Source organism: Triticum dicoccoides, chromosome 6B (assembly GCF_002162155.2).
Source record: "Triticum dicoccoides isolate Atlit2015 ecotype Zavitan chromosome 6B, WEW_v2.0, whole genome shotgun sequence".
NCBI lineage: Eukaryota > Viridiplantae > Streptophyta > Magnoliopsida > Poales > Poaceae > Triticum > Triticum dicoccoides.
The window spans coordinates 587,231,750-587,243,399 of NC_041391.1; the positions used below are offsets into that span (position 1 = coordinate 587,231,750).

The 11,650-nt window shown below is 42.3% G+C and overlaps 1 protein-coding gene across 1 annotated transcript; it reads left to right on the plus strand.

Moving 5' to 3' along the window:
* The first annotated feature begins 2,447 nt into the window (after nt 1–2,447).
* LOC119322940 (RINT1-like protein MAG2) lies at nt 2,448–7,523 on the plus strand. Its single transcript, XM_037596483.1, has 4 exons — nt 2,448–2,840; nt 2,940–3,044; nt 5,266–5,363; nt 5,444–7,523. The coding sequence occupies exons 1-4, from the start codon at nt 2,549–2,551 to the stop codon at nt 7,319–7,321; spliced, it is 2,373 nt and encodes a 790-aa protein (XP_037452380.1). The 5' UTR covers nt 2,448–2,548; the 3' UTR covers nt 7,322–7,523.
* Nucleotides 7,524–11,650: the final 4,127 nt, after the last annotated feature.

Below are 11,650 nucleotides of genomic sequence, written 5' to 3' on the forward strand. Positions count from 1 at the left end.
AATATCTATTAGAAAAATCAATTTATACAAAAAATAAAAATGTCAATCAAGCATTTGAAAAATATTAAATATGTGTAGAAATAATATTTCTAATGTATAAAAAAATTGTACAGTGCATATGAAAAAGAATAGACATCAAATTATGTATATGAGTAAAAATGTTAATCATGTATTTGGAATATGTTAAGTGTGCTCATAAATAGTATTTCTGATGTATGCATAAAATGTAAAATGTGTTTGAAAAAGTAGACATCATAACATATAAAAATTTGTAATCATGTTCATCTATTTAAAAAATGTTAAGCGTGTATATGAATATTTTTCCTAATGTATACAAAAATGTACAATGTGTATGAAAAAAGAAGACATAGATAAGTTTTCAAAAATATTAATCAATTTATTTATAAAATATTAAATATTTATAAAAATACTCCCTGTTAAACAAACAAAATACAAATGCGTATGGAAATAGTAGATATCAAATAATATAAGTTTTAGAAAAATGTCAATCACGTATTTGGAAAATGGTAGATGTGTATAAAAAATGTTTTAATATATAGAAAATTCTACGAATGTATATGGAAAATTTAGACATAAAAAACATATGTTTAAAAAAATATGTATCATGTATTTAAGAAATGGTCGTTCAGTTTTTGAAAAAAAGTTTATTACCATAAAAACTGTTCAATGTGTACTTGAAAAAAACATTGTTCATCTATTCAAAGCATTTATGAACAAAATGTACATCGTATATTTAAAAGGTATTCAATCTTTGGCCAAAAAATGTTTCACGTGTACACTAGAAATGTATGTGATGTATTGAAAAAATAGATATGTGTTGACAAAAAAGAAACACCGTAAAAATAGACAAAGAAACAACAAAGAATAAAATCCAAAATACAAATAACAAAAGGAAAATGGCAACCGAAGGAAACCAATGAAAAAAAATGAAAATATTGAAACATGAGAAAGTAACAAATAAAAAGGAGAAAAAGAACAATGAACAAAAGCAAAAAAAAGTGAAAACCAAGAAAAAATCAGTAACAATCATGAAAGAAAATGAAGAAGACCGATGAAAAATCAAATGAAAAGCAAAAAACTGAAGAAAACCATGAAGAAACAAAGTAATTGAAAAAGAGATAACAGAAGAAAACTAAAAAAATGAGAAAAACCGAACTAAACCAACGAAGAGTAGCGATCAAGCGAAGGAGAAAGCCAGCAAATGAAAGAAAAAGACCGAATCGGGCCGGTCCAATAAACGACAGGAGTGTAAAATGGTCTACGCGAGACATTCTTCCATCTCACTATAACCACGAGATATAGTTCACGCAGGTGGATCGTGCATACATGTCCCAAGTTACGATGGCACGACCCATATTAGGTCTCAACGACCGAGCCCATCAAACCTCGCGTCACTGGCCTCATCATCAGCACTTACCCCGCTCAAATCTGTGGCGTCTATTTCTCGCATTAAGTGAGACGAGAGGCAGCTCTCACTGAGGATTTTTCTCTCCCCGCTTCGTATTGGGTCGGCCCATTCGCGCACGCATATAGTAAGAAAAAGAGATTAGGAAAAGGGAGAACCAAGGTTTGATCCGCGGATACTGCTACCACTCTACCCAAGTCAAGTTAGTGATAAGTAGTAGGTGCGCGTCATACTTGAGGCTATTTGAAACCGGTTTTCTTTGAGTTTTTTTCCTTTTTCCTTTTTTTGTTTTCTTTTTTCTTCTTCATTTGTCATTCTTTTTTGCACTTTCTTTCTTGTTTTTTCATTTCTTTTTTACCTTTTCATTTCTTTTTTTCTTTTTCTTTGTTCTTTTGGTTATTATTCTATATTTTTTGTATACATCAACAATATTTTTCTAATATACAAATTAAAAAATTTCAATACTTTTTTAACATTTTTCAAATACTTGTTTAATATTTTTATATACATGGTAAATATTTTTTAGATACTTGTTCAACATTTTTCAGATATTTTTTCAACATTTTTATATACATGATCAAAAAATGAAGTACTTATTCAACCTTTTTCCAAATGCTTGTTCAAGATTTTTCAAGTACTCGTTCGACATTTTTGAAGTACTTCTTCAATAATTTTTAAATGCATGATTAACATTTTTCTAAATATTATGTAAACTATGTTTTTGTAGTATATACATTTAGACTATTTGAAAGTGTAAACAAAATAAAAAAGTGAAATAAAAAAATAAATAAAAATGTGAAAAAAACAGAAAAAAACGAGGCAGTGTAGTACCCGGGAACCTGGGCCTGCCCATATGCTCGCGTGCTTCAGGGAGTCGGAAGCCTCGACTCGCTGAACGCGAGACATAGCGATGCCCGCTCAAATCGACGCCCAAGATTACAACCTACAGCTCTCCGTTCCTCTGGAGAAAAAAAAAACCTACAGCTCTCCGGCCCGGAAAAGAAAAAAAGAAGTGCTGGAGCATCAGTACTCTGATTGCCTTCGCCGGTGTTCCTCCCCGCTTCCCCCATCTCCACTCCTCTCCGCGATCCAAACCCTAAGCCGCGGCGACACGTTCGCGCCATGGAAGCGGCGGCTCCGTCGCCGCTGCTCCATAGCCCCCCGCACATCACCCCAGAGCTCCGGCGCTTCCTAGACGTCCGCTTTCGCTCCCCGGCCGACCTCGCCGCGGCCGCCGACGTCGAGGCCGAGATCCGCGGGCGCTGCGCGGAGCTCGAGTCCTCGGTCGCCGAACTGTCCGCCCGCCTCGCAGTGGTGGCCGCCGCGTACTCCTCTTCCCTCGGGGCCGCTGGCTCCGCCCTCCGCAGCGTGCGTGGTGGCCTCGCCGCCCTCAAGGCCTCCACCGACAAGACGGGTATCTTAAGCAAATGCTCATGGAATTACCCAATTTCGAGCTTCCCAAGCTGACATATCCTGCTACAAAGCTGTAATTCTATTTCTCGGGGGTTTCTAGGGGTTAGAGAAGATGTGGAGGCTGGGAGCGAGAAGATGCTGTTTGAACAACTCCCTCCCCTGGCCACTGACGTGGCGAGAGTGGACATCGTTAGAGATTACGCTGGTGAGTATATCTGAAGATCACACTTTAGATCTTTGTGCCACGCTCTGGCTTAAATTTCGAATGATAAACACTATATTGACAATTTGCTATGATGTCTATTTCCTCTTATGATGGTTATGTTTGTTTACGCATAATGTGGTATGATTCATGAGTTGAGACCAGCGGCTCATTGCTAAATATGTCGTACAAGTGCTTGGTGTGATGGGACTTAGTGTCTGTGCAGGAGCAGAGTGGTTTTATGTGGCAAATCGGCTGTTTGGTTAGGTTAATAGTTAAGTTTGGTTGATACAGATCTAGCTCAGTACAGCTAGGATGGATGATGATAACTGTTCTGGCCCTCAATTATGACATGGATCTGGCAGCTCCTGTAAGTGAGCCTCATTTTGATAATGTGGATCTATGAGTTGCCTTTTGCCCCTATAGTTAACTAGAAATTTGTGGGGGCATTTCATTATTGTGTCCATGTTAGTTGCTGATTTCTTTATTCACGAGCCACAGTTAGCTATTAGTCCTGTCTGTAACTGCATTATCAGCGATCTTCCACTGATAGGAGTGTCAAAACCAGAACATTCATTATGTTTTCCTATCCTTATGGCAGCCAATATTCTTTTCATGCTTAATTCTTAGGCAGTGGAGTGTTTTGGTTGGTGCAGGAGTCTTGGTGGTGGTTGAACTAGAAGTTTAGTTTTTAAAAACGACCACACTTGAGAAATAAATAAAATAACACTATGACGATTGCACTGAGTTCTTCGACAATGAAGAAGCCAAAAAAAGCAGGTTTAATTTTAAATGCCAAATTAATGAGTGAAAGCACGCTTATGGCAGGGAGGTACTCGGCTACTAGCAGAATCTTTTAATTCTCTTATTAAGATGATAATTTAATTTGATAATTTCCTAGAACTGGGAAAAAAACTTCTTGTTTTCCCATGGCCAGTACTTTGCGATAGTGTGATCTAAAGGATTTTTATAATTCCCATTTGGTTGCCAGATGGTGCTAGTTACTGCTGCTAATCTCCTTAACCGAGGCAGTCAGCCAGTCACTGTTTTACAAGATTGATACCATAACTAAACTACTGCTAGGGGAAAGTGGATTACTAGTGCGCTCCTCAATTTGTTTGTTATCGGGAGTTCAAATTTTTTGTTTTGTTAGTCTACCATTCTCACATTTTGGTCTAGTCTGTTTGTGTGTGTTTAGTTTCGCATATCAATTATTCACTTTGTTGCTAACACTGCCAAAGTAATATTATGTTTAGCATGTGCATTTTTTTTGGCAAAGAATGTACCACATCTGGGGGGTGGGTATAAACACTGATATTCAAATTGTTGGGATCATCAAGAAATAAATGTCGTCAATAATAAAAAGTTAACAATCTGTGGTTATCAAGTCACAAAAGTGTGATATCAAGTAATTGGGTTATTATGGTGTTGTGAGTAAGACTTGGACATTGGGCCATGCGGTGAACACCGAAGAGTGGGCTGCTTCTTTGGATGAAGCAAGCCTAACGAACTACTTGCTAGCTCAACTCCACTCGATTCATTACAGCACGAGTTTGTGCTGAGTCCTTCCCGGGATGAGCTAGCTCACGACCCCAAACCACAGCTAAGTTGTAGTTATGGCTGGGCTTTATTGGGGCTATTTTTAGGCTGAAAGATGTCATGTTCTTTTTAACTATAAATGGTCAATTTATCTTTTCTTTTCCTGTGGTATTGCTGACTTGAGATTTCTTAAGTTATTTGAATGTATTTTATCTTTTCCTTTCGTGGGGCCTTAAACCCAAGCACACCATTCAGAATTTTCGGATTCTCCTTTCTTTCTTACTCTGATCAAGACTTATTTGCTTTACTTTGCTTTATTTATGCTAGAGGCCTAGAACGAGAGTTACTTACATGCCATGCAATCTATGTAATAAAAAGATGCTTGAATCTAAGGTATCGTACCAATCAAAGAGCACTGTGTTCGCAAAAGTGGTTCATCATGGAGCATTAGGATGATGAATTGAATGGAGCTAATTGAGTTGACTCTGATGGAATGGAAGCTAATTGACTTAACTCTGATGGAAAACCCCTAACTTTTGTAGATTAGATGGCTTTAGTTGTTTAGCACAGTTTCATTGTTTTGCTCTTCTCTGGGGTTACTAGTTTATTTTATTTATGCTGCCCTTGCTTGTTTATATTTGACTGTGCAATTGATGGTTTCTTAACGGTAGGTTGTCATATACAGAAACGGCTCTAAAGCTTGACGGTTTGATCGGTGATGTAGAAGACGCTGTTTCCTCTTCTGTGACTGCAAAACTTAAATCTCGTGGAGAAAATTCAGAGGTATGATTCATGCCATACTGTGGTTGCGAGGACAGTTAACTTGTCAACTGCTAATTCTGCCATCATCATCTTTACTCCAGAAAACCCACCATGTTGCTATTGGATATCTTAAAAAGATAGAAGATCTTTTAGCTTCAGTTACAAGGACCAGACCACAATGGACTCGCCTTATATCTGCAGTGGATCACAGAGTGGACAGATCTTTAGCTTTACTAAGACCACAAGCTATTGTTGATCATCGTGCTCTACTGTCATCCCTTGGCTGGCCTCCTTCCCTTGCTGGAACAAAAATTTCAGATAGTAATTCTGGGAAACCGGCAGAGACTGTGAACCCATTATTTTCAATGAAGGGTGACCTGACAAGGAAGTATTCTGAAAGCTTTCTTTCGCTCTGTAATCTACAAGAATTACAGAAACGCAGAAAAGCTAGGCAACTACATGGGCACGACATGGGAAATCAACCACGTCAACCATTATGGGTGATAGAGGAGTTAGTAAATCCGTTATCTGCTGCTGCACAACACCATTTCTCCAAATGGGTTGAGAATCCTGAATTTGTCTTTGCTCTTGCTTATAAGATAACAAGAGATTTTGTTGATTCCATGGATGAGATACTGCAGCCCCTTGTAGATAAGGCCAATCTTGTAGGGTATAGCTGCAGAGAGGAGTGGATTTCAGGTATAGTTATTGCACTGTCTACATACTTGGCGAAAGAGATATTTCCTAAGCAGATTGAACTTCTTCAAGAAAGTAGCTCAAGTGATGCAAGCAGCACGGCGGCTCAGGCAAGAGTCTCATGGCTTAACCTTGTTGATCTGATGATATCTTTTGACAAGCGAACTCAAGATTTGATCTCCGGTACAGGACTGCTACTTTCAGTAAAGGATGATGAGAATTGGCAGAGGATCTCAGTGCTCTCTGTCTTCTGTGATCGTCCAGACTGGCTTGAAATATGGGCAGAGATTGAGAGACGGGAGGTTTTTGCTAGCCTGAAATCAGCAATGGAGAATGAAAATAATTGGAGTAAGAGGATTGAAGGAGCGATGCTTGAGTATGGATCAGATGACTGCAAATCTCCAGCAATAACCGGTGCTGTTAAACATGGCTTGTCTTTGATAATTGATCGTGCTAGGCCTATTCCTAGCATTACCCTTAGGGCAGAATTCATTAGGATTTCTGCTTCACCCATAATATCAGAATTCCTCGGTTGCATGTTTAGGAGGTGCCAAGAGGCAGAGGGGCTAACTGCTCTGGCCGATGATAATGCTTTGACCAAAGTATCACAATCCATTAATGCAGCTCGGTACGTGGAATCCACATTGGCACAATGGTGTGAGGATGTGTTCTTTCTTGAAATGGAAAATCTATCTGTAGTTGGAGAAGAAGGGGGTTGTGTATTCCAGCAAGAGATAAATCAACTGAAAGAGTTCAGATCAGAATGGGTTGATAAGATTTCCACCGTCATCCTTAGGGCTTTTGATGCTCGATGCCGGGACTATCTGAAAAACAAGAGGCAGTGGCAGGAGCATTCAGAAGAACCAGCTATATCCAGAGCCATCATAGAGTCTTCAGGCTATATTCAAGGGAGGCTATCTAGGCTCGAAGAAGGCCTAAATGTGCTGGATTTTGTAACAGTATGGAGAGCCGTGGCAACCGGAGTAGACCAGCTGCTTTTCACAGGGATTTTCGCTGGAAGCCCAAAGTTTAATGACGGTGGGGTGGAAAGGCTTCATGCTGATCTGAGTGTTCTTTTTGCTGTTTTCCAAGCCTGGTGTCTGAGGCCTGAAGGCTTCTTCCCAAGACTGTCCGAGGGATTGAAATTGCTGAAGATTGATGAGAGGCAACTAAGAGATGGTAGGATGGTTACAGATAAAAATTGGCTGCGGGAACATGGTATTAGGCATCTGACAGCCGGTGAGGCAGAAAAGATAATTAAAAACAGGGTGTATGATGCATGATATATACAAGATATTAGACGTCGTCAGGCTTGAATGTCAAAAATGAATTGCCTTATTGGAATGGGCTTACAATTTTTTTTTTACTCTATACAAATTTGTGTCATCCTCATTCAGAGATGTATCCTCCCCTTGTTGATTGGTGTAATAAGGTTGTGTCGTCCTCATTCATTCAATAGTAAGTTTTCCCTTTTGTAACAGTAAACTGTTCTGTTGACGGGGCTTTCTATGGTTTGACCAAGAAAGCAGCCTTTTTCTTTTTATATAAATGGTGTACTAGCAGAGAAAGCTGCTGAGTTCGATCGTTCAGATGCAGTGAAATAGCACGAGCAGCTTTTTCTCAAAGCTGTACCGGCTGCGCTTCGGTCTCTCCTCGGAACCGAGCACCGCCGGCGGTGGTCGCATTATTGTGGTTTGACAGACAGACAGACTTTGAACGGCGCAGTTTCTTTCTCTTTCTCGGTCCCTCTCACTCGGCCATCGCCTGAATGCAGAGGGGCTAGGGCAAGTGAACTCCAAGCGGATCATCAATGTTTAGACCGAATGGTTCCGACACTTTTAGCCATACGACACGGCTAACAAAATTCATCGGCCACCTGCCAACCTGTATTCATGGTAGCATGGTGATTGAGAAGCTTACTCTGGCTGCCCACATTGAAGCATCACCGGTCTGCCCGCCTCGGCTATTTAAAGTCCACCGACCTCCAACGCAAACCCTATCCTCCCACTCCTGTCTCAAAGCCGCCGCACACCACCACACCTGGGAAAGAAGTCCGACACCGAAAAGTGGTGGCCGATGCGACTATGGATCCAATTCTGCATAGCTGCCCACGGTCTCTGGAGCTGTTGTCGTCCATGGCTCGTCCGGCCTGGTCATGGCGGAGTCGATCTCCTCGGATGACGAGGAGCAGAATTTGTCCCTGCACGCCGCTACGGACTGCGAGTTCACGCGACAGGTGGAGATTGCGCTGTGGTGGTTGTTGGTCGACCGCGGTCCAACGTCGCCTTCCCCTTCACGCAATCGCGTCGTCCAAATTGAATGCCACATGAAGGAGCCACCCTCCCCGCCCCGTCGCCAGTCGGGTAACCGGTGGTGCCTGTTCGCCGCCTCCTCCCCTCCGGCCAAGCCACGTCCGCGCATGGAGTACTACCTCTAAGATGTCGGAGCCAGCGACACGTCATCGACGACCAATGAATGTCTATATGAGGCGGCACATCGGGAGTGGCGCAACGCACAACACAAGGCGGCGTTCGCAAAGAGCAAGGTGGCGCCGACATGGGTGCTTGCGGACCCGCGCTCACGAAGCCATGAGCCATTAACCGGACCAAGACCACCGTTGAGTCGAGCACCCGCCGCTGGCACCAGCAACATCCAGCTCCTCTAAGCATGCTGGCAAAGTCCTAGCGCGTACTCTTCCTCCAAGCTACAGACGTCGACGACGACAAGTGGCGCAAGGTGATGAAGGATGTGGTAGAGCGTCTGCGCCGCGAGCGTGGCGTGACGGCCAGGCGAGGATGATGCGATGCCTAACAGGTCTTCCGCCACTAGCGTGACGACAATGGCTCGGACGGTGGTGGAACGATGGAGTGGACGACGATGGAGGTGCCGGTGGTTTCCGAGGCCATGCATACAAGGTCACTGTATGGTACCTCGCCTAGTTTTTAGTTTATTTGAAATTTAGGTTGAATTTGTTAAATATCATTTGTTTGCATGAAATACTTGGAACTTTTTTAAACTTCGGCCGTGTTTGTGTTCAATCTGATTGAACCGTGCAGGACATTTGGTGATCCGGTTGAATGGCCTTCACCCCACTCACTGTCCGCAAACACGTCCGGTCGTGTCGCGGAAATTGGTGATGTCCAATAGGTGCTCATAGTTAGAGCATTCTGAAAGGATCGAGCAGAGGTGTCTAGAGGGGGGGGGGTGTGATTAGACCCTCAACAAGCAAAGATAGCAGTTTTTAAGTTTTTCAAGTTGAGGTTGGAAATTAACACAATTTCAAGCATTCACAATACAATTCAAGCAAGCATGCAAAGAGTATATGAGTAGCGGAAAGTAAAGCATGCAACTTGCAAGAAAGTAAAGGGATGGAATTGGAGTGTGCAAACGCAATTGGAGACACAGAGATTTTTGGCGTGGTTCCGATAGGTGGTGCTATCATACATCCACGTTGGTGGAGACTTCAACCCACAAAGGGTAACAGTTGCGCGAGTTCACGGAGGGCTCCACCCATGAAGGGTCCACGAAGAAGCAACCTTGTCTATCCCACCATGGCCATCGCCCACGAAGGACTCGCCTTACTCGGGTAGATCTTCACGAAGTAGGCGATCTCCTTGCCCTTACAAACTCCTTCGTTCAACTCCACAATCTTGACGGAGGCTCCCAAGTGACACCTAACCAATTTAGAAGACACCACTCTCCAAAAGGTAACAAATGGTGTGTTCATGATGAACTCCTTGCTCTTGTGCTTCAAATGATAGTCTCCCCAACATTCAACTCCCTCTCACAGATTTGGCTATGGTGGGAAAATTAGTGGAAAGCAACTTGGGGAAGGCTAGAGATCAAGATTCTTGTGGTTGGAATGGAATATCTTGGTCTCAACACATGAGTAGGTGGTTCTCTCAGAAAATGAATGCTGGAAGTGTAGGCACGTTCTAATGGCTTTCTCCACGAATGAAGAATGGGTGGAGGGGTATATATAGCCTCCACACAAAATCTAGCCGTTACACACAGATTCCCAAACTCGGTGAGACCGAATGGTGAACCTCGGTCAGACCGATTGATACGTCTCCAACGTATCTATGATTTATGAAGTATTCATGCTATTATTTTATGATTCTTGGGTGTTTTACAATCATTTTATAGCAACTCTATATCATTTTTTGGGACTAACCTATTGACCCAGTGCCCAGTGCCAGTTGCTATTTTTTGCTTTTTTTACATCGCAGGAAATCAATATCAAACGGAGTCCAAACACCGCGTAACTTTTTGGAGATTTTTTATGGACCAGAAGACCAACAATGGGCCAAAGAAGCACCAGGGTGGTGCCCCGAGGGGGGCACAACCCACCAGGGCGCGCCTGGGCCCCCAGGCGCGCCCAGGTGCGTTGTGCCCACCTCGGTGGCCTCCCGTACCCCTTCTTTGCACTATAAATTCCCAAATATTCCAAAATCCTTCGGGGTTAACCTAGATCAGAAGTTCCAACGCCGCAAGGTCTCTGTATCCGCAAAAACCAATCTAGACCCCGTTCCAGCACCCTGTCGGAGGGGGGAATCATCTCCGGTGGCCATCTTCATCATCCCGGCGGCCACCACGATGAGGAGGGAGTAGTCCACCCTCGGGGCTGAGGGTTTGTACCAGTAGCTATGTGTTTGATCTCTCTCTCGCGCGATCTATATCATGGGCTTTGTTAATATAGTCAGATCATATGATGTTTCTCCCCTCTATACTCTTGTTACGATGAATTGAATCTTTACCCTTCAAAGTTTTGTCTTGTCGGATTGAATATTCAGAGATGAGAACACATGATATATGGCTTGCAATATGAATACTTGAGGTGACAATGAGGTATCTTATTGATTCACTTAATATGTGTTATGTCATTCAACTCGCGGATTCCCGCGGTGATATTGGGGTAACCTATGCACAGGGGTTGATGCACGTTTTTCTCTGACGAAAACTTTGGGGTCTCTTTATAGTTCTTTGTGTGGATTGAGTATTATGAATATGAATTTGCTTTGGTGTTATTCTAGTATGAACTCTAGGATAGATCAAACGGAAAAATAGCTTTGTGTTATTTTAATGAACTCTTGAATAGATTGAACGGAAAAAATAGCTTTGAGGTGGTTTCGTGACCTACAAACAATTCTTATCTTTTGTTCCCCACTAATAGGAACTCGGGAGTGATTCTTTATTGCACTTTGAGGGATAATCATATGATCCAATTATGTTAGCATTGTTGAGAGGTTGCACCCTAGGCCTCATTTTTAAGCATTGCAACACCGTTTTTGTGCCTGTTTATTATTTACTACCTTGCTGTTTTTTATTGTTCACATTACAAAAACTCATATCTACTATCCATACTACACTTTTATCACCATCTCTTCGCCGAGCTAGTGAACCTATACAATTTTCCATTGTATTGGGTGTGTTGGGACACAAGAGATTTCTTGTATTTGATTGCAGGGTTGCTTGAGAGAGACTATCTTCATCCTACGCCTCCCACAGATTGATAAACCTTAGGTCATCCACTTGAGGGAAAATTGTTGCTGTCCTATAAAACTCTGCGCTTGGAGGCCCAACACGTGTCTACAAGAATAAAATTGCGTAGT